Source organism: Pelophylax lessonae (genome assembly GCF_965119305.1).
Source record: "Pelophylax lessonae genome assembly, chromosome: 1".
Lineage (NCBI taxonomy): Eukaryota > Metazoa > Chordata > Amphibia > Anura > Ranidae > Pelophylax > Pelophylax lessonae.
The window spans coordinates 718,063,028-718,085,682 of NC_138768.1; the positions used below are offsets into that span (position 1 = coordinate 718,063,028).

A 22,655-nucleotide genomic window follows, 5' to 3' on the forward strand; every position below is an offset into this window, starting at 1 on the left:
GCTGTCAGTCACTGTTTACAATTAGGAGCCAGTGAGATGGGCTCATACTCAAATGGTCAATGTGACAGCCAATCATACGAATGGGAAGCCCATGTAACCCCTCCAGTGTTATGAACTTTTAAAGGGCTGGCTCCTGCTAGCTGAAAAGTGTTAAATATACAGGCATAAATAATTAGAGTAGCAGCAGATACTCAAAACACACGCACAGTGAGAATCAGCCCATATATATATGCTAGCTTGAAGTATATCTTTTAAATTACTAGGCACTTAAAACAAAGCTGAACAAGCATAACATTTTTTTACTTCATTCCAAAATATTAAAAAAAAAAAAAAAAAAAACTGTACCAACCTGGCAACCGAGCGCTGCTCGCAAGAACGTTAATACAGTAGGAGAAACAGGGGCGGCTCCAGTAATCATAAGTCGTACGTTTCCACCAAGACTATTCTACACATGAAGAAAATAATTAGTTTACGTATTTAAGAAAACTACACAAAATGTACTGCAGTAGTCAAAAATTACTACATTTTTATAGTCATAGCTATATTATATCAAAATACACAAATGTAGAATTTTAACATTAGAAAGGCTACACCTTGGAAAAAAAAAAAGAAAAACATGCCTCTCCCTTCAGTGTGTTTGTATATATATATATATACACACACACACACAGCAAGGTGTGGTAGCCTGATGGGGTGGGGGAGAGAACTGAGCTCTGTCATTTAATATTTTTCTTGTTAGGGTTTTTTTTTTTTTTATTTAGAGAAAATACAGAACAGCAACTATGGGTATGTGAAATGGGCCTTCTGACCCCAGCCATACTGAACAACTCAATGCCAGGCAAATAACTAAACAGTTGTCCTGGATGCGGCTTGCCTTGGTTCCTATGAGGCATTGAGGAACCTTCTTTATCGGGGGTCAGCTGCACCTTTTCCCATAATGGAGGCGTGGTCTGCTGCTGGCTCTCTGCATCCGGCTCACCCAGGTCATGTCTCGCCACATCACCTTCTTTGGTTTAATCCTAACCTCCGAGAGTTCATGTCAGTACCTGATCCCAGTGTTTGGCCATCCAGGGGCTTTAAATATTTGGAGCAGATATGCACTGGGGACCGGTTACGGACGTTTGAGGAGTTGAAAGAATTGTATGACATTCCTAACAAATTTCTATTTAGATTTCTACAGCTCAGCCAAGCCTTTGCATCGCAATTCGAGGGGTCCCAGGTGGCTTTCTAAACGTCGTCCCTTGAGGACTTGCTCAGGGATGCATCTCTGGTTAAGCCTTTATCGAATATTAACAAACACCTTTTGTCCAGTCTACAGTGGGCCTGGAATCCCTCAGGAACAAGTGAATGGATGACTTCCCATCTCTGGACGGGGAGGATTGGGAGGATGTCTGGGGTTATCCTCTTGCCTGCCTGGTTTCCTCCAGGGATAGATTGATCCAATTTAAGATCCTACATAGTATTTTACCCCTGCCCGCCTACATAAAATATTTCCCTCCGTACTGGACTCCTGTTGGAAATGTGCTTCTCCATCAGCTAACTTTATACATATTTTTTGGAGGTGCCCTAGGATTGTGATGTTCTGGTCTGAGGTCACAACATTTCTATTAGAGGTTACAACCATCCAGGTACCTTTAACGGTTGAAATAGGTTTGTTGGGGCTTGTGGACGCCTTGGCTTCTAGCCGTGCGGTAAAAACACTCCTGGGCCTGCTCCTATATTATGCACGGAAGGCTATTGTCCTCCACTGGAAGGCGTCCATGGCGCCAACATTAAACTGCTGGAAGAACTTAGTCAACTCGGCCCTTCCACTCTACAAAGCCACTTATTTATCTAGAGGTTGTGCTAAGAAATTCCATAAAGTGTGGAATATATGGCTGGAAGCCTCCTCCACAAATGCAAACAATGTAGATGAAAAGAAAATGTCTGCTCTCTTAGTTAGATGTGCTGTTCTAAGATATATTTAGTAGGATCTGTATAATGGTAATTCACTCCAACATCCGCATCCTGAATGACTAGGCTGTTTATTTCTTCTTACATTATAGCCCTGAATGCTGACCTAATCCTTATCATATCCAATGTGCCGATCTACCTGTATGACTTGAGCACTTGAGCGCACCGATGCATGGGGTTGTTTTCAATGTTTTGTGTTTTTTTTGTTTGTTTCTCTCCCCCCCCCCTCCCCTTTGTTTTGTTATTGCTGCATCGAGCTTGGGTATGCCCTATAAGCTCTGTTTTTGTTATGTTTTATAAAATTTCAATAAAAAGAATTTATAAAAAAAAAAAAAAAAAAAAAAAAAAAACTTAAACAGTTGAAATGCATAGAAAGAAGCCATTTTATCTGCAAAATGATGTCTGCTCATCCTATCTTGAAATTTACACAGCCCTGTCACACAGAACAGACAAGGATAGGGACCTGACATTTACTGCAGTGAAGCCAAATCCCTTTACGCACACTCTTCACTTGTCAGCATGTGTGCATGCACAACACCCAATTGACATTCATTCCCGCCCTTCCCTCCCACAATCTGGAGTTGTTATATAGGTGATTAGATTTGTAAATGGCGAACATATCTTGTTTTGAATTTTATCCAATACCTGAACTTTCTGAAATATGAGCTTGTCCCACAGGCTATCCTTTCGGATAATTCCGCTGCGAAGCTCAGCCTCTTTTCGCTTTGAAGCAAAGTCTAGCAGCCAGCGCTTCAGTGAAGTATTTGCCTGCCCAAATATCTGAAGACAGAAAGATCAGTTATAATCACATCAGGAACAGAAGGATTTACACTCCTGTGTAAGCACTGCCAGGCGTCTTACCCGATCAAACATCCTGTTCAACAAACGGGGCACCACTGGAAAAATGGTGGGCTGCAGAACTTTCAAGTCATCCATTAACAGTCTGATGTCTCCCTGGAAAAAGCCTATTCGAGCCCCATGGCAGAGAACTACACACTGAAACATAGCAAGAATTTAAACAAAAGATTTTTACATTTATAGACACTTGATTTACATTTGGTAAAAAGGGTTCATTTAAAGTTTGCTCAAGCCAGTTCATCTAATTTTAATAGTTATATTAAATGTTAGATTCATTTTTTTCTAAAAGACTTAAGAGGGTTTTTCCACAAATCTCTGTTTAAGGAGCATACTGTGGTTTGTAATAAGAAAGACCTGCGCTACCTGTTCAGTTTTTAACTTCTTCCATAAGGGTCTGTATGTACTAGAAACGAGGGAGGGAGTGGTGGCCATTTTGTTATACCTGTATGCATAACTTGGTCTCCTGCTAACCTGTTCTATTCACAATGCTGGCTGATAAAAGCACAGCAGTAAGGCTGGCCATACACAGTGCAAATCTCTTTCCTGCAGCCACGGAATCCGCAAATTGTCTTCTACTGACGGGATGGAGGGGGGGGGGGGGGCAGCCATCCCCGCCAGGAGAAGATAGCAATAATCGCAAGAGAATCCGGCAGGCTGGCTGTACCCAAGATGATCGATCAACTTGGTACATTCAGCCTGCCCATTACCGGTTTAAAGATTTAAACCATGTACGTCCGGCTTAAGTCAGCTTGGTAAGAGGTACAAAGTAGATTTGAGTGCGCCACCTGCCATCTACAAGTGATAAATATAAGATTTTCATTTATAGTAATTTATATTTAGTTTACTAACCAATAGTATATTACAGAAAATTATATGCTCATTTTAAGAGCCCATTCACACTAACACGACTTGTGAGGCGACTTGTGTTGCCCCAGGTCGCTTGACATAACAAAAGCAATGTTAATCAATCAGTGCCGTCTTAATTGGCACTACTGAAGTCGCTCCGACTTCAGAAAAGGGTCCTGTACTACTTTGAGGTGACCTGTGATCCGACTGTCCCATATACTTCAATGGGAGTCGCCTCCTTATCTAAATTGAAGCGACTTGTTATCAGACTTTCCAGGAAGAAGAAAGAGATTAGCCAGGCATTCCCCACAGACAAAGTCGCCTGTCTCTTCAAAGTAGTGCACAAGTCTCTTCCAAGTCTCTAAACAAGTCTCTTCAAGTCATGGGGCGACTTTCTGGTTGTGGTAGTGTGAACCGGCTCTAAAAGGAGAACATGTTCAACTTTTAAAGGATTATGATGTTTACATGTCTTAAAATATAAACAAAAAGAATGACGCATCACCATCCTTTATCTAAAAGACAAACATTGTATGCTACATGGTCCCCTTTATGCACTGGAAATCAATTACAGAACTGGGGGTGTCTGTGATAAAACAGGGACAGAGCTAAGAACATAATGAAACCAGTTTGTTTATTCACACAATGACTCCACAGTTCATCTGGTCTAATTATTTAATCCAAACAAGAATAGTCAGTGTTTACACAGCTTATGTTACATGGGAGGAAACCAGACAAGTCGGATCAAAGGTGGGGAACAAATCACCAAATATCATTTATTTAAAATAGATACAGTTTAAACATTAATAAGGCCTGGGAATAATGTTGGCATTTATAAAGTAGCATGACTCACATCATTCTACACATTTGCATGCTTGCCATACAGGTTCGGTTTTTATAAAAATGTTTATGTAACTGATGCAGATTTTTTTTTTTAATAAATACATTTTTAGAAAATGCGAAGAAGAATGCTAAACTTCTAACCAGCCTGTGTGTTTAGCTGAAAAGAAACAGACCATAGTCTGTGTTAAGCTAAGTCACACTAATATGCCACAGACATTAGTTTAGGCTGCTGTCTTTTTTAGGAATTATTGGCTATTACCATTTTAGAAAAAATTCAGCTCAGCTGTGCATAACGGTGTTACAATAAAGAGTTGAGTAAAGGCCCGTACACACGTACCGATCGTCGGCATACAAACGTCGGTGGACGAAGGATCTGCCGATTGTACGCGTGTTAGTATGGTGCCTCCGACAGATGTCTGCGCACAATCCGCGAACAAAAGTCTTTCGTGCAAACATGAAAATATTTGTATGCCGACACCAGAACGGACGATTGTTCGCCTGTCAGTACACAATTCGGCCGACAGACCGCAGATTTGCAAGACTGGGCATGCTCAGAAAATAGAAAACACAGGGAAAGTTAACCATTACATGACATCACTTCTGCAGTCGGCGGACAAAATTCTTGTGCTGTCCTTGTGCTGTCTTTGCACTTTTCAGCAGACACCGACATCCCGGGGAGAAAAGAGGAACATTTGTAAGCCGACCATCGGTACGTGTGTACGGGCCTTAAGTCTTTTTGGCGTTTTTTTTTTTTTTTTTTTTTAGTTTTGGATAGAGTTAGGAAGACGTAAAGCCTCTTAAGATTTTTATGCTGTGGAGGAGATTTCTCCTCACTTTGTTTTCAGACTTGGACAGGAAGTAAGGGGATATTGCCCAGAGGGGAAAAGTGAAGGATTTAAAGTGACCCCATCACCTGACCTCACTTGAGAACTGGAAACCTTGGAAAAAAAAAAAGGGGGGGGGGTAATAAGCACTTGCATGTTTCCTCACTTTTTCTCCATGTTGTATCCTGGTGTAATATTAGTAAGAATCTGACCACTTCCTAGATGTATCAATGCTGACACTTGCACCTGTCCTCTCGTCCTGCTGCTATGCAAGAACCTAATGGGGTACCTGTTCATAAAAACTAAGATTTTTGTCAATACTGGCATTTTGGCATCTATGCACCCATAAAATAATTAAACTAATGTGCGAGTTGTAGGAGTGTCACTGGTGGTATTGTTCAGTGCTCTGCTGGATGTAAGCTCCTACTATCAAGCCTCTCTGTCCTGTTAGATGAGATGCTGTTCATTGAGCCTCAAGCATAAATAGCAGGGGAATGGTACAGAGCATCATCTGAGTGCCAGCTCTGATTCTGCCTAGGGCTACTGATGTCACATCCAAGATGGCAGAGCCTGGTAACAGTCTTAGGTCTGTTATACCGTGATCAATAATTACAGAAAGCTCAAATGCATGAAATAAGGAGGGTTATTTGTGATTTTAGTAGTATGGAGACGGGTCCCTTTAAGACCACTGCCTTTTGTGTGATCTCGAAGGAATGCCATAGATGATACGCTGGGAGCCGTCCTGCCTTGAGAACACAGTGAATATTGCCAGTCAGATGCTAGAAATAAGACATGCTGGTTGTACCAAAGTCGATCGATGGATTGGCTTGGGTAAATCAGCCTGCCCATACATGGATTAAATCTTGGCTGGTCCCTGCTGAATCGGCAAAGATTCCAACCATCTACGGCTGGTTTAAGACCAAAAAAGTAAGAGAAAAATATCTCCAAGAGGAATTATACATTCTTTTTCAAATGGAAAAGAGCTAGGGCTATTGTCCTATTTATTTCATGGTTATATCTCCCCCCCCACCCCCCACTAGTGATATCTCCTTACAGATAATAGGCAGCAATCAAAAAAAAAGAAAATGGGATTTTGACTTACCGTAAATCCATTTCTCTGATGTTCGGACACAGCTCCTGATCTTCTTAACCACTGGGTATACTGTCCCCCACCAGGAGTTGGACATTAGGCAGAAAAAAAGTCTGGCTACGCCTATGGGCAGTCCCAGGGGGTATACTCCCTCTCTCTGCTATAGGTACTTAGTTTTCTACAAGCAGTGTCAGAAGAAAGGGGTGGATGCTGTGTCCCTCAATGATCATCAGAGAAATGGATTTTACGGTAAGTCAAAAATCCCATTTTCTCTTTTCATTGATGGGACACAGCTCCTGTACTTCTTAACCATTGGGACATCCCAAAGCAGTGTTAAACATGAGGGGTGGGAACAGAGAAAATAGGCTAACTATAGTCAACCAGGTAAACAGGAGCTCCACCAAAACAACTGGAGCGCACCTAATTTTTTTTTTTTTTCTTTTTTAAAACAATACACCCTAAAGAGGACCAGGTCCTCTAAAAACAACAGCCTGCAAAACCAAGCATCCGCAGATGCCAACACATCCACTTTATAGAACTTTGTGAAAGTGTGCACCGATGACTAGGTGGCCGCCTTGCAAACCTGCATCACTAATGCCAGATGACGGAAGGCCCAGGAGGCACTGTGCGCCCAAGTACGCCTTGACAGGGAAAGGAGGAACCTGACCTCTGATGGAATAGGCCTGAATCTAGGTCCATCTGAGCCATCTGGAAATGGTCGCAGAGGAAGAGGACAACCCTTTCCGAGACAATTAGGGAGTCTGACTTCCAAAGACTCCACAGCTGCCAGGTAATTGCCCGGACCACATCCAAGGCATGCAAAGCAATTTCATTCAGATTTTTTGGCCTGGGACACAGGGAAGGCAACACAAGGTCTTCATTCAAATGAAAATCAGCAACAACCTTCGGGAGGAACGACAGACAGGGGTGAAGAACCACCTGATCTCTGTGAGCCACTAAATAAGGCGGACAGGATAACGCCGCCAATTCCAACACCTTGCGGGCAGAGGTGAAAGCCACCAAAAAGGCCACCTTCAGCGTAAGCTGGGGAATCTCTCGAAGATTCTCAAAAGGAGGCTTCTGGAGGACTGAGAGCACCAAATTGAGGTCCCAGAGCGACAACAGAGACCGCACTGGAGGGGTCAAGTGCCTAACTCCCTGAAGAAAAGTACGCACCAGGGAGTATGTGGCAGAGGGCGGTTGAAAGAAGACAGCTAAGGCCGACACCTGACCCTCGATAGTACTCAAAGCCAGTTTTTGCTTAACCCCCCCCCCCCCCCATTGAAGAAAGGTCAAGATCCGAGCCACCGAAAAAAAAAGAGCGAGGATAAACCCCAAGAGACTCACACCACGCAATGTACATCTTCCACGTACGATGGTAGATCTTCCTAGAAGTAGATTTCTTAGCTTTTAATCAGCACCTGGTGTTCGACAACCAAGCCGCCAAAGCCAGCGACTGTAAAGCAGATGGATGATTGGTCCTTGGGACAGCAGATCCTCCCTGAGAGGAAATTTCAAAGGAACGTCGGCAACCACCCGCACCAGATTGGTGTACAAAAACCTGGCGAGCCCAGTCCAGGGCCATTAAGATGACCGGAATCCCTTCTGCCTCGATCCTGCGTTGAAGTCTTGGTAGAAGCTTGAGAGGAGGGAAGGCGTAAATCAGACGATCCTGACCCCACTGGGCCACCAGCGCATCTGTGGCTTCCACCAGAGGATTCCGTGACCGACCCACACACCTCTGTGCCTCTCGGTTGAGCCGGCAGGCCAACAGATCTACCTCGGGGGTGCCCCATCGGAGACACAACTGATGAAACACCTCTGGATGAAGGGACCACTCCCCTTGGTCCAACGCCTGCCGACTGAGGTAATCCGCCTGACAGTTTTGAACCCCGGGAATGTGTACGGCAGAGAGGGCTGGAAAAAAACGCTCAGCCCGCCTTAGAATGCAGGCTACCTCCAGAGAAGCCAGGACACTCCTTGTGCCCCCCTGGGGATTGATCTAAGCCACAGCCGTGACATTGTCCGATTGAATGGGCACTGCACATCCCTGAAGACGATCTGTCTAATGAAAAAATATAATTGTCTGGTGCGCTAAACACAAACAGTATCACTATTACGTGATATGAACCACAAATGTAAGCACCTGTGAAACTGATAATACAATATAACAATTAGTGTGACAGTGGTGCTACCCACGAACAATAAAGGATTGTGACTGAAGTACCCCCAAAAGGGTGTAATAACCAATAAATATGATACCACAATGTGCACTGATATCACAATATAACAAAATATTGACTTTAGTGATGACTCTAACAAATGAGGAAATATATAAACGTGAGATACCCCAAAAGTCTGTCCAATGTTGCAGGCACAGTCTGATTGCTCGGAGTTCCAAGACATTGATCAGTAGTCTGGATTCTTCCAGTGTCCAGATCCCCTGGGCAGAATTTTTGCTGATGACGCCTCCCCAGCCGGACAGGCTGGCATCCCTGGTGACCACTGTCCAATACAAGGGGAGGAAGGATTTGCCTAGCCGAAGTACGAAGCCACTATATCGGGGACTCTTTTGATCCCCGGCTCAGCCGGATCGGATTGTCCAGAGACTGTGGATTTTTGTCCCATTTGGCCATAATCTCCCTTGCAGGGACCTTGTATGGAACTGTGCAAACGGAACCGCCTCGAAGGTAGACACCATCAGGCCCAGCATCCGCATGCATGTCTGGAGGGATGACCATTTGCTGGACAGCAGGAGACGAATTGCAGCCTGCAGTTTCTGGAGTTTGTCAAGAGAAAGGAGCACTCTAAATAAGGCCGAGTCCAGAGTCAGACCCAGATAGTCCAGCTTTGTGGACGGAACCAGAGCAGACTTCTGAAAATTCAGAATCCGGCCAAACTCCCTCAAGCTCGAATGATTTCCATGTTTTCCACCAGAGCAGTAGGAGACTCCATTCGCAGAAGGAGATCGTCCAAGTAGCCCAGTATCGCAATCCCCTACTGGCGTAACAATGCTAGCACCGGGGCCAACCCTTTCGTGAAAACCCGAGGAGCAGAGGCGAGACCAAAGGTTAACGCCACACACGGATATTGCGTCTCTCCCACGGCAAAGCGAAGGAAGCGCTGGAGACCGACACATTAGAATGTGAAGGTAAACGTCCTTGATGTCGATGGAGGCAAGAAAATCCCCCTGATAAAAGGGAAACCACCACGAATGCACTCCAAACTCGAAACCTCTGCACCTGCACAAAGCAGTTCAGCCCTTAAGGTTCAGAACTGGACACACCTTGCCTTCCTTCCTGAGGACTGTAAACCGGTTTGAGCAAAACCCCTGAAAACGCTCTGAAATTGTAAGGGGGCCGGGAACAGTCCCACATTAGAAGGAAGAAACTCACCGGAGGGTAAAAACTAATCTCGATCTTGTAGCCGGACCAAATGACCTTGTGGACCCACTTGTCTTGTAGCAGTGCAGTCCACAGATCCGGGAACCAGCAATGACGCCCCCCCCCCCATCCCAAAATATGGGTGAGGGCGCACCTTCAGGCTGAAGGGGCCTTGTCCGCGCGTCTGGAGAAGCCCACTCTCGACTTGCCAGACCAAGTTTGCTTGAATCCTCCAGAGGAGGGACAAAAAAACTTCTTAGCTGAGAAGAAGGAGGGCCCACGTCTACGAGGGTCCTTGCCCATAGTAGCCTGCAGGAGAAAGGTACTCTTCCCCCCCGTGAGACCTTTAATGATGTCACTCAGCGTAGCACCAAACAGGCACCTTGAAAGATAAGATCAGTCAAGGACTTTTTAGAAGTCTGGTCCGCAGACCAGCATTTGAGCCAAAAAGACACCAAAGGACCACTGCCGATACAGAGATCCGAGCCATTAGGGGAGCCGCATCCAAAGAGGCATCACAGATATACTGCAGCCGCTGGACCAGCTGGTCTGCCAGCTCAGCAAAGACAGGGGGGAGCCACTCCCCCTTCAGGTCACAGCACAAATGCCTAGTCAATTTGATCAGAGTCTGCGACACCAGGGCAATGGTGAATATCGGCCTCTGTGCCGAAACAGCCAGGGTGTTCATATTGCGGGCCACAGCCTCCGCCTATCTGTCAGCCAGGTCTCTAAAGGCCGGAGACTCTTCAACTGTAATCATGGTTGCCTTCTTTAATCTGGAAAGGGGTCCACCACCGGTGGAACAGTCCACTTCTTTAGAAGGGACTCTTTATAGGGGTATCACCTAGCAAATCGCTTAGGGACCCCAAGGGGATGCTTTGGTTGCCCCCACTCTTTAGTGAAAATTCTGTCAAAATAGGAGGGGAAAGGGAACACCTGTCCCGCTCTGGATGGCTTGTGAGTGCCAAAGGGCCTTCGTCACCGCTGCATCCTCCATCTTCAAGGTCTCACGCACAGCTACAATCAATGCGTCCACCAGTGCCTTTTCGTACGCAGTTGAAGTGAAGGAATCCTCCTCACTATCTGAGGATTCAGGGTGCGTGGTCCCAGACCCAGCAGGGTGACCCACATCCACGGTGGCTGAATCAGATTCAGGATATGACAAGACAGATGAGGCAGGGGAAGGTGGAGGTTCTTTTTTCTAGCCTGTCGCCCAAAAGCCACCTCCACCCAGGACACAAAGGACTCCAGGACCGCCGTCAGTGCATCGACGGATAGATGGGCCCGCAGGCTCAGAGAGGGGAACAGGTGGGGACCTGTGCTTCGAAGACTCCATGAGTCACCAGGGGGACCCCATAAAAAAAGTGTAAAACAATGCTAAGGGACAACACCCACCACCCTGGCAGCCCACCCGGTTGCCAATCACAGAGCACCAATCATCCTCAGCAGAGAGGGAGAGGACCCCACCAGACCCACTACCTAGCAAAAACCAGGCACCGCAGCCACCAGGAGAATGTGCACTGCACGAGTGGCAATCAGGAAATGAAAGGATCCAGGAGTCAGCAGTCAGCACAAGGAGATGAGGAGGGGCTCCCACCGCCAAAAACACCACCCAGAAGGCTCCACAGACATGGCCACCACTGTTTTCTATGGCAAACCACTGAAAAATGGCAGCCGGACTACACAAACATGGCCACCATGCACTGAAGCCCAAGGCTAAAACAAAATGGTGGCTCCATGAGGCTCCCAGGAGGAATCCCTAGGCCTCAAAGACAGGTCCGGGCAGGACAGGTGGCCCTGGCAGGAGCCACAACCAGGTCCAGGCCCCCCTCCCCCCTTCCCGATTGTCCGGTCGCCGGCAGCGCAATCCCCCACCCCCATCGCCAGCATAGCTCCCTGCCCCCTCCCCAGGAAGGGAAGGAGGGGAACCCAGGGGTCTGATCATCCCATGGAGGGGCCCACATCCGACCCCAAAACCCTCCAGTGGGACAGCTACTCACCATATCAGGAACCAGGTAGGCACTACTCCAGACAGAACCCCCCGCTATTGAAATGGGGGGGGCTGTTAGCCAGGAGGAATGCTGAGACTCGGGCAGAGACCAGTTCGTATGCAACTTTGCGAGCCGTTTAACTCACAGGCCAGCCCCCGTCCAGTGGGGTCATGTCGCGGCCGACCTAGCGCAGAGCTGAGGTCTGCACACACTTGCTGGCCAGACTGGGGTGACCACTGGATCTAGATTATCCAAGCCGTCACCCAGTCCAGCAGTTGATTGTAGATCTAACAGGAAAAACCCTATCTAAAAAGCAAAAAATTTGCTACGACCAGAGATGCCAGCAAGGAACTAGGTCCTTACTCCTGACTAGGCAGAAAATAAACTAAGTACGCATACTAGAGAGAGGGAGTGTAGCCCCTGGGACTGCCCATAGGCAAGGCCAGACTTTTTTTCTGCCTAGTGTCCTACTCCTGTAGAGAGCAGTATAACCCAATGATTACGAAGATCAGGAGCGGTGTCCGTCAATGAACGAAAGAGAAAATATATTATTACACACGCACATTTATTTATTAGTTCTCTGAAACTCAAAGGAACCTGTGGACCTAACCAAGTGGAATACATTTGAAAAGGGCCACAATAGGTCTACTGAGGGAAGTACCTTCTTAATTCTAGAATATTAAGATTACTTTGGTACTTCAAATAACATTAAAAAAGGGTCCACAAAATATCTTGTGAAGCACCCTACTGCAAAATTATGTAAGGAGCGTAACCTCTATTATTTGGACCTTCATTTTGTGAACCTATGCCCAGATCATGCATACGAAAATATCTCCTTTAGATCTACCAAAAGCCCCATAACCTAAGAGTCAGCATGGATACAACTTGAAATAATATTTTTGAAAATTTTGAAGGAGATACTAAAATTCTAAGAGTCTTTGTTGTGATCTTTGAGAATACCTTCACAATAAGCTGGAGAGGTCAGGGGTGACTTATTTGAAAGCTCTTTTACTGCCTGTTAACAATATGTGAATAGTTAAATGTCTATTGTCTGAGCACAAGTGAAATTTAGGTTTAAATCCCTTAATGTTGCTGAGAGTCATTGCTCTATCCAAAATTAAAACAAAACCGGATGTAGTTCCAATCGGTCATGCACACAGATATATTGATAGGGAGTCACGCTCACCAGAATGGTGTTCCAAAGAACTAATGACACCAATCTGAACAGAACACAGGGTTCTCAGTCCACACAAATCTCCACAGAAAGGAATCTACGTTCTATATACCTTCTACAACTAGCTTTAACTGTGAACATTCATTTAGGTTTTATTCAGCATCTTACCTGGACCAGTTGTTCAAACATGTGTGCCAGAGGCAAATAGGAAATGTGTATGTCACTGGCGTTCAGTGTTAGCAAACTCTGGAAAATATGACAAAAATTGCTAAGCACGTGAAAACACACAACTTGTGCCTACCTCCACAACTCTTTCAAACATATGTGCCAGTGGCAAAAAAGAGATGAGAACATCTTGAGTAGAAGGATATGCCAAGTCCTGAGTAGCAGGAGAAAGACAGTTCAAGATAATGATTTTCTCAATTAAGGAGAATCAGGTAACTAAGGGTTAAAAACAGTCGATTTACATGCAAAAGAATTTAACATAAGAAAAAAGTATAAAACAAAAGAAAGAAAAAATAATCAGCACAGACAAAGCCGAACAAAAATCTGAATCTCCATTACCCAGCACACTGCTTCACTGAAGTAGAGCCATTCATCCAGAGAATAAAGGGTTAACACCCTCATTGATTAGGGCCTCAGACACAAAAAGACAAACACACAATCTGCTATTCCTTGTTATAGTTCACACTATTACTTCCTACCACATGGTTTGCCTACACCAGTAGAAAAATGTTACCATTAAAAGGACAACTACGCATTTAAACGAAAAAAAAAAATACACATATTTTGCAAAAAAATGGATTTTTGTAAAATCTTACCGTAAAATCCTTTTCTCTTAGCTCATCGACAGACGTAGTCCTCGGTGATACACCACCTTCGGGTTATGTTACCTCCGCAGGAGCAGGACTAGACAGGAAATTAAAAAGCTCTGGCCACACCCTAGGGGCAGTCCCAGAGGGTATATCCTCTCTCTCTCTGCCTCAGCAAATCAGTTATGTGAAAAAGCAGTGCTTAGAGAATTTAACCCAACCCAACTCCAAAACAGAGGGGCGGGGACTACGTCTGTCGATGAGCTAAGAGAAAAGGATTTTACGGTAAGATTTTACAAAAATCCATTTTTCTCTAGCGCTCATCGACAGACGTAGTCCTCGGTGATACACCACCTTCGGGACGTCCCAGAGCAGTATCACAACTGAGGGGTGGGAAAATGGAAATCAAATCCCAATCTAGAAGGCCCAACCGGTGCCAACTAGAAGTTTACAATGCTCATCCTTAATGATGAGACTTAACAAAAAAATTTTTCAAACAGAAAAAAACCCTCGAGGTAGACCACCGGTCTCCTCAAATTGCGGCCTGCAAAACCTTGCGGCCAAATGAGGCATCCGCCGATGCCGTCACATCAATTTTATAGAATTTAGTAAAGGTATGTACCGACGACCAAGTGGCCGCCTTACATACCTGGACCACTGACGCCTGATGGCGAAAGGCCCAGGAAGTACTGAGCGCTCGAGTGGAGTGCGCCCTAACAGGGAACGGAGGACTCTGACCCTTAATAGAATAAGCCTGTACCACCGTTAGTCTAATCCATTTGGCAATGGTCGCGGCAGATGCAGGCAAACCCTTTCTGGGCCCATCCGTGATCACAAAAAGTGAATCCGTCCTACGGAATGATTCCGTAGCTTTCAGGTATACCCTGATTGCCCGAACCACATCCAAGGAATGCAACGCATGTTCCCGATGATGCTTGGGCTGAGGACACAAGGAAGGTAGTACAATATCTTCATTCAGATGAAAATCTGAAACCACCTTAGGAAGAAAAGATGGCTTAGGATGAAGTACTACCTTATCCCTATGAATCACTAGGTATGGGGACTGGCATGATAATGCAGCCAGTTCTGACACCCTGCGAGCAGAAGTAATAGCCACCAAGAAGACCACCTTCTGGGATAAAGTAAGCAAGGGAATCTCCCTGATGTTTTCAAAGGGAGGTTTCTGTAGAACCGACAAAACCAAATTAAGATCCCAGGGCGGTAAGGGCGCGCGGACTGGAGGAGCCAGGTGCCGCACCCCCTGGATGAAATTCCGCACCAAGGATTTGGTAGCTAAAGGTTTCTGAAAGAAGATTGCTAATGCTGAAACTTGACCCTTGATGGTGCTCAAGGCTAGCTTCTGCTCAACCCCTTGTTGCAAAAAGGCCAATATTCGAGACACCGAATAGGTACGTGGAGGAAATCCTAAAGATTCGCACCACGCAATATAAGTCTTCCATGTGTGATAATAGACTTTGCTGGAAGTCGCTTTCCTTGCTTTAATAAGGGTAGGAATGACAGAAGTAGACAAACCTCTGTCCTTCAGTACTTGGGTCTCAATGGCCAGGCCATTAAAACCAGCGACTGTAAAGCACGAAGGTAAATAGGTCCTTGAGACTACAGACACTCCCTGAGACGAAGTTCCCACGGAACGTCTGCGACTAACCTGTCCAAGTCGGCCAGGCCGGCTTGAAGAGGCCAGCCTAGAATTTCTAGGACCACTGGCGCTGATTGGATCTGAACCAGGCGTCCCTAGAGGTATCTGGCCCCGACCATCCGAGAAAGTCTGGTCGTTTTCTGTTCCCACACATTTATCTGAGGATCACTGCTAACTTAGATGCATGCCCTAACAAGGGAGTAGTGTCCAAGGCTGCGTCACAGATAAACCGTAGCCCTTGTATAATCTGTTCTATCAAATCAGATGTCTCCTGGGGAATATCTTTTCCCCTAAGATCTTGGCGTACCATCTTCGCCCATTCTGTAAGTGTCTGGGAAACTAGACCAATAACAATTACTGGTCTAAATGCTGACCCTATCAGAGAAAAGATAGTGCGGGACTCCGCTTCTATCTTTCGATCCACCGGATCCTTAAAGGACGAAGTGTCCTCCACTGGAATAACCGTGGCTTTATTCAGCCTGGAAATAGGCGGATCCACGACTGGTGGTACCGTCCATTTCTTAATGATGGATTCCTCAAACGGATAGCGTCTAGCAATACGCTTGGAAATAGTAAAGGTACGTTTAGAATGTTCCTATTCTCCTTTAATCTGATTTCCAAAACATTTAGGTACAGGAAAAGCCTTCGCCGTCTTGATGGGCTTATTAGTCCCAAAAGGCCTCTCTGTTTCAGTTGCCTCTGCCGGTAAAGCCTCAAGTTTTAAGGTTTCTTGCACTGCCACAACTAGTGCGTCCACCAATGCTTCTTCCTGAATTATAGCAGGAGAAGAAGCGTCCTCCTCACTGTCTGAGGGGGCTTTACCTGGGATAGCAGCCCTTGCAGAGGAACCTGCAACTGCAGTGACCATCTCTGAATCAGAGTCAGAGGTGTCAGATAGTATAGGGGTAGGCGGGGGTCGCTTCCTTGACCCCCGTCCCTGACAGGCCGCCTCCACCCGAGCCACCATAGACTCCAAAATTGCTGTAAATGACTCTATACTCTGTACACCGGCGGGTCCCGAGGCCCCCTCGAGGGAAACAGGTGGGGGAATCTGTGTGGCAGGGTCCATAATAACTCCAGTTACTTCCTGGATGATATAATTCAAAGTAAAGAAAAACTTTTTTTTTTTTTTTTTTTGACCCTCAGCGCCACAAAAAAACCCTTAGTGTTACCTGCTAGGGATCCCTATCGATCGAGAGAGAGAGAGATAGACCCCCAGGCTCACCACTTGATGTTCAGAGTTGAACTGCAACAGCTTACAGCGCTGTCTTAGACAAACAGGAAGTCTTTTGGCTGGCTGCCCAGGAAGAAAGGAGGCGGCTCCGCCCCTCTGTACGCCTTCCGGCGCCTCCCCCAAGCTCCACGAGGTGTAGAATCACCTAAAACATGGCCGCCCCCATGCTGGAGACACGAGGCTACGCCAAAATGGCGGCTCGTGCGATCCAGCAAAAAAAATGGCGGCGGCCTGTGCTGACTAGCGGTGTGCTGCAGGCACACAACACTCTCTCTGCATGGGGATATGGCGTGTTTGGCGGTACCGGCCCTGGCGGACCGCATGGCCGTTCGGGAGGCCTGCTATTAGCTGGAGATCTGACTTGGAAGGCAGTCTACATGTCCATGGCTTCTGACTGGTAGGTAGCTTATACTTAACCCATAAGATTCCCAGAATGCCACAGATTACATCTTTAAAACATGTATACAATAGATTGTTAGCTCCCAAACCAAGCCTCCTGGCTTTTGCACACATAAAATCACACTCAAAGTAGGAGGATTTGTGACATGTTATAGGATAGAAAGAAACTCTTTCTTACCATACAGAGAGGGGCCCGCGTTCACCACAAAACCCGTCAGGGAAAACAGGGGGAACATACTACTCACCATACCGGAACCAGGCGGGCACCAACTCCTGACAGTACCCCTCTCCACCGGGGCGGGAGGGCTGTCGACCGATACAGACGCCGTGACTCATGGTCTTTGGCGTTTCAGCGAGACGTTTAACTCGCGGGTTCAGTCCTTTAATGGGACTTTGTCGCGGCCGACTCAGCGCGGAGCTATGGCCTGCACGCGCTCGTAGGCTGAACTGGGGTGACCACCGGATCTCAACATCCAGCCCGTCGCCCAGTTCAGCTTTCTTGCTTGAAGATCTCACAGGAACACTGGAGAAAAAAAGCTGTCCAAAAATCCTTTTAGAAAAAAATTTCTTGCCAGGACCTAAGATCCCAGCAAGGTATCTAGGTCCTTACTCCTAACTAGACAGAAAATAACTGATTTGCTGAGGCAGAGAGAGAGAGGATATACCCTCTGGGACTGCCCCTAGGGTGTGGCCAGAGCTTTTTAATTTCCTGTCTAGTCCTGCTCCTGCGGAGGTAACATAACCCGAAGGTGGTGTATCACCGAGGACTACGTCTGTCGATGAGCGCTAGAGAAAATATAATAAATGCACCTTTTTCCTGCAATCAGCCTGCAAAGCATTGCCATTACCATCAGCGGATCAGGCTTCCTCCAGAACCCTGTCCGTACCGAGGTATGGGGTTTCAGATCTGGAGGAAGTGTCAATGGATTTCATATGTGGTCATCACCGGACCTGTGTTCTATTGAGAACTTCAAGTTTGTCTGCTGCAGTGGAAGACGGCACGTGTATTTTATTTATTCATCTCTGTGAATGAATGACGTGGCTGTGTGGGCAGAGAAAAAACGGTCATGGGGGGACAGACAGATTGGGGTTGGTCCCATTTTGCCCTGTAACATCCTAAATTTGGGTGTAGTTAGCCTTTGAACCCAATCACAGGGCAGAGACTAACAGCCAAATCTGAAAGACTACAGCATCAATTAAATTAGGAATAATAGGAGGGATGAACCCCCCCCCCCCCATGAGGATTTCATGCTCCTCTCGAGCAGGGGTGTCAAACTCAAATTCATTGCAGGCTCCATCACCATTAAGGATGCCCTCAAAGAGCCAATTGTATCTGTAGGATTATATAAATGTATCCAGGGCTTTTTTTCTAAAGGTATACATGCAGGAACTCAACCATGCCCCTCTGCCGTACAGCATCAAACAGTAGGTGTGGCCAAATTGCACTGCAGGAAAATCTGGGGCAAAAATACCAGGCATGTGTCATGTGTGGAGCCCAGGAGTGCGCTATGGACAAAGTTCAGGGTTTTAGGGGTGTGCTATACACAGTGTGAAGGGTTCAGCTCTCTTTCACAGGCTGTCCACATTTCTCTTCCACCCCCACTCAGCTCAGACCTCTGAACCACTCTTCCCCATTCCCCTCTTCTGCACACACCCCCCCCCCCCCCCAAGCTTCCTCACACCTCACCTTGTCAAAAAAATACCCGGCCGGCTCTAGTACCTCCCCGCAGTGTAGGTGGCTCCACCTCTCTCTCACTTGCAGCAAACTCATTGGTAAGCATCTGTGCACCTGGGCAAAGATAGGGATCACAGTGCAGCCTACCATGTGATGCCCAATCCCACCTATGGCCAAACTGCACCTGCATCTACATCTCCCTTGTCCCTACCGTGAGTCCAAGACAGGCAGGGATCTACGAGAGCTGCTGAGAGGAAAGCTGTCCTTGTAAACACAGAAGCCTTCTGTGTTTACAAGTGACCGTGGTGAGTGGGAAGTGGTGAGTCAGAAGGTGAGATCCAGGTTCTGCCTGAAAAAAAAGCCCTGGGTGAGAGGGCTACATGAAAAAACCTGGCGGGCCAGATTCAGCCTGCAGGACTTGTGTTTGACACGTGCTCTGGAAGAAGTCTATTTTGCTTTCCCCAGAGCAAGTTTTTTTTTTTGGTATTGATCACTGGTCTGAAGTGAACTCTTCTCTGCCAAGGAAATGAATCAATGCCCAATGTCTTGTGTCAGACAAATAAAATCATTGGATGCATACATTTTTTTTCTAATACCCTACAATCAGTCTGTTTTAGGGTGACAAAAGGGCATCAAAACTATTAGAGCCCTAAACTAATTTTTCATATAACATGCACACTTACTGCAGGTTGTGGAATCCTGCATTGAGAAATGCAAACTGCATCAATGTATCACTTATTGAGCAGAGAAAACTGCCGATAACATTTCCAACCAGGAGGTTCATCATAACCCTGATGATCAACACCAGCCTGTTTTAGTCTGTGCCCAAAATGGTGAAACGGTGTACCTGATTGCCCATTTATGACTTCACTACAGAAAACCTCAACTGCATGTTTGTCTGACATCTAGGTTATTTGTTCACATTGGTGCCAGAAGCATGGGAGCATCCAGAATGAATGACCCCTAAGTGTGCATTCAGCTTTCTAAATGCTCTCTTGTTGGGTTGGGGTAATGTGAATTATTTTAATGTGAATTAGAAATGTTAAAAATAAAATGTATGCACCAAGCACTTCAACTGATCTTTTTACTCAACACCTGGCATTTGGGGGAGGTACATGGGTCCACCTTTTAGTACTGATTTCAACAAGACCTGAAAGTAGAACTCCAGTCTGCAGCAATCCATATTTATATATACTCTTCCTCCCCTTCCGACACTGTACAGCTTTTTCCCCCTGTCCCTTTCTGCCTTTATCGGAGGTTCTCCACTTTAGAAATTGAGAGGAGAAGAATGGTCACTCGACCATTGGTCTTTTTCTTGCTCTGCACTGGCCTGTGAGAGAAGTTGGGTGGAGCCAGAAGGTCAATGCATTACTGCTTATTTACCAGTAGTTGACAAATAGACCTCATTCCCATCGAAAACGAATACACACAGCTTTGCTGAAGTGTAAACAGTAGAAGACCATAATATAAACTAGATGCTGCGTTGTGTGTTTGCAATCCAGGTTACACTGCACAGCATAGGACAATAGTCTGTGCTCCCCTTCTATACTTCTTACCCTTTCTGTATAAGCTATCACCTAATACAAGAAAAATGCAGAAGGTCAGTTCTACACATTGAAAAAACAACACTGCATTCACCCATTGAGACAAATACAACTAATGGCACTTTTCCACTGCAAGTACCGGCTCGGCTCTACTCTGCCCTGCTTGGTTTTCCACTGCATGGTACGGTGTTGGAACGGTTCGGTATGGTTTGCTTTTCCACTAAAGTAGTACTAAAGTAAGTGGGTGGGATAACAATGATTCTGCATGCAAAGGATTGTGGGATATGGTACCGGTATGGCTCTGTTGGAACCACAACTGAGGTGGTACTGTTTAAGCGAGCCGTACCGTTCGGTTCCATGTAGTGGAAAAGCACCACCGTACCGCACCGAACCGTTCCTACACCGCATCATGCGGTACCAGCAGTGGAAAAGCACAAAAGCGAGCCGAACCGTTCGGGTCCATGCAGTGGAAAAGCGCCATTATACTACACTGTAAGTTGCAGTTCCTGATCTCTAGTAGAAGGGCTCTACAGTAACTTTTCGAATCTAGATCAAACTGGCTCTTTGGAAGTTGTGCGCACCACACAGGACACCGCAGCAGTGATTGGCACCCCTGAAACCAAGAGAGTGAGTTGGTCTGGTAGGCATTGACAGAAGAGTGCCTGTTGCAATGCTCTTTGGAGCACACAGTGGGGAGAGAAAAGAAGAATGGGAGCACAATTTTCCACTAAGCTTCAGAGAAAGAAACACAAGGGACAGAAACAAGTGAGGTTTCTTAGAGCACGCAACAACTGTACATAATTACACTTTAGTGGAATGATGCATGCATTTTTCCCTTTACAAAACAACTTGTTACAAAAAACAAATGGCAGTGCTGAACAAAATGTATGGGGTGGAGATGGTATTTTACAGGCACAATACCATTCTTTCAGTTGGTTTAAAACAGGTCAACTGAAAAAGTTTTTATTTAAAATAATCACAGAAGGATTATGGAGGGTTAAACCAGTTAAAGCATTGTATATTTTACATACGAGGAAGTATATATACGAACTAAAAAAAAAAAAAAAAAAAGGAGGACTCATTCTGATTGGGAAAGTTAAACCATTAAACCAAGATAGGATAAAAGGATAGTAAGAAGCAAAGGAATGAATAAAACAGCTAATGTATTCGTAACCTCACAAAGCCATGTCTCTGAAGAAGGCCGGATAATGCAAGGCTATATGCATCTCTAAGGTCAAGCTTCAAGGTTACATTCATGCCACTTAGTTTTTTAGGCACATGCATTTTCAATCAATCAATGAATACACATGAACTAGCAGGTTAAGAAAAAAAAAAAAAAAGTCAGCATGCACTTCTTTTGATTTAAATATAATCACTCGATTAAACTACAGAAGACACTCACACTACTTTATTTTGGTAATGCATTCAGTGACATAACCACAATAGTTACCTCTGTTACTTTAAGGAAAGCAGCACTGTTGCTTACAACGTTCTTATGACTAAGCATTGCACCCTTTGGATTTCCTAATGAGAAAAGAAAACACATGATTTTAGAATCAAGAACACCTCACAATTCTTACTTTAGGTTTTTACAGAAAGTTTGGCATTTAAAGTAATACCTTTTATTGGCTAACAGTGGAAATTTAGTCTCTCAATCAACATTGACTATTTTAAATCTAGATGCTGCTAGCATTAGTAAAAGGATTGGCAAGTATATAATTCCCCCCCCCCCCCCCATTCAGTTGCTTCCTGGTTTCCAGGCCTATTCAAATGTCATACTTCTCAGGTGCCTTCACAAGGGGAGGAGGTTCTAAGGGGTTTTCTCATCTACACACACCCTCCTGCTTGTGTGCCTGAGCTAAGGGCAGAAGGACTCCAGTAAAAAAATGCTACATGAATCATCTGCCCTTACTCGAGATGGCTGCGGCCAGAAACACTAGAGGGTGGGGGGGTTGTTTTTTAAACTGATCTCCTAGGAAAACGAAGCATAGAGCGATGGATGGTTGGGAGAGTTTGCTTTGAATATTAAAAATTAAAGAGTTCGTTACCACAACACGTAATATTCCTGATATGTGTCTGCTGTACCATGTACTTGTATGAGAAAGTAGCCTGTTTTTTTGTATTGCTTCCTTTGTGTGAAATTCCTGGCGTTTCCGCTAGTTCCCTTGCTTTCCTATTAAAAACTGACCACGCTAAACAGGAGAGCACACTGGGTCAGTTCTCTAGCTGGGAACTATGTGTGCTCTCCTCCAATAACCAGACTTGTCCTGACACCCCCCGCTGCAAAACCATTCACTGGGAAACTCAGTGTGCTGCTGCTACTCCTCCCCCAGCTCTTATGCAGCTAAGAACAGAGGGAAGGGGATTTATAGATT

General features: G+C 45.6%; 1 protein-coding gene across 1 annotated transcript in view; it reads right to left on the bottom strand.

Annotated features, from left to right (window-relative positions):
- Positions 1-22,655, bottom strand: part of ACSL1 (acyl-CoA synthetase long chain family member 1) — a 175,456-nt gene that overhangs the window by 46,325 nt on the left and 106,476 nt on the right. Inside the window, exons 10-14 of the mRNA XM_082243635.1 lie at positions 21,731-21,804; positions 13,128-13,205; positions 2,815-2,949; positions 2,599-2,733; positions 350-445 (exon numbers count right to left, since the gene is read on the bottom strand). Coding sequence (XP_082099761.1) covers positions 350-445; positions 2,599-2,733; positions 2,815-2,949; positions 13,128-13,205; positions 21,731-21,804 — 518 coding nt within the window. The remainder of the gene's footprint in view (positions 1-349; positions 446-2,598; positions 2,734-2,814; positions 2,950-13,127; positions 13,206-21,730; positions 21,805-22,655) is intronic.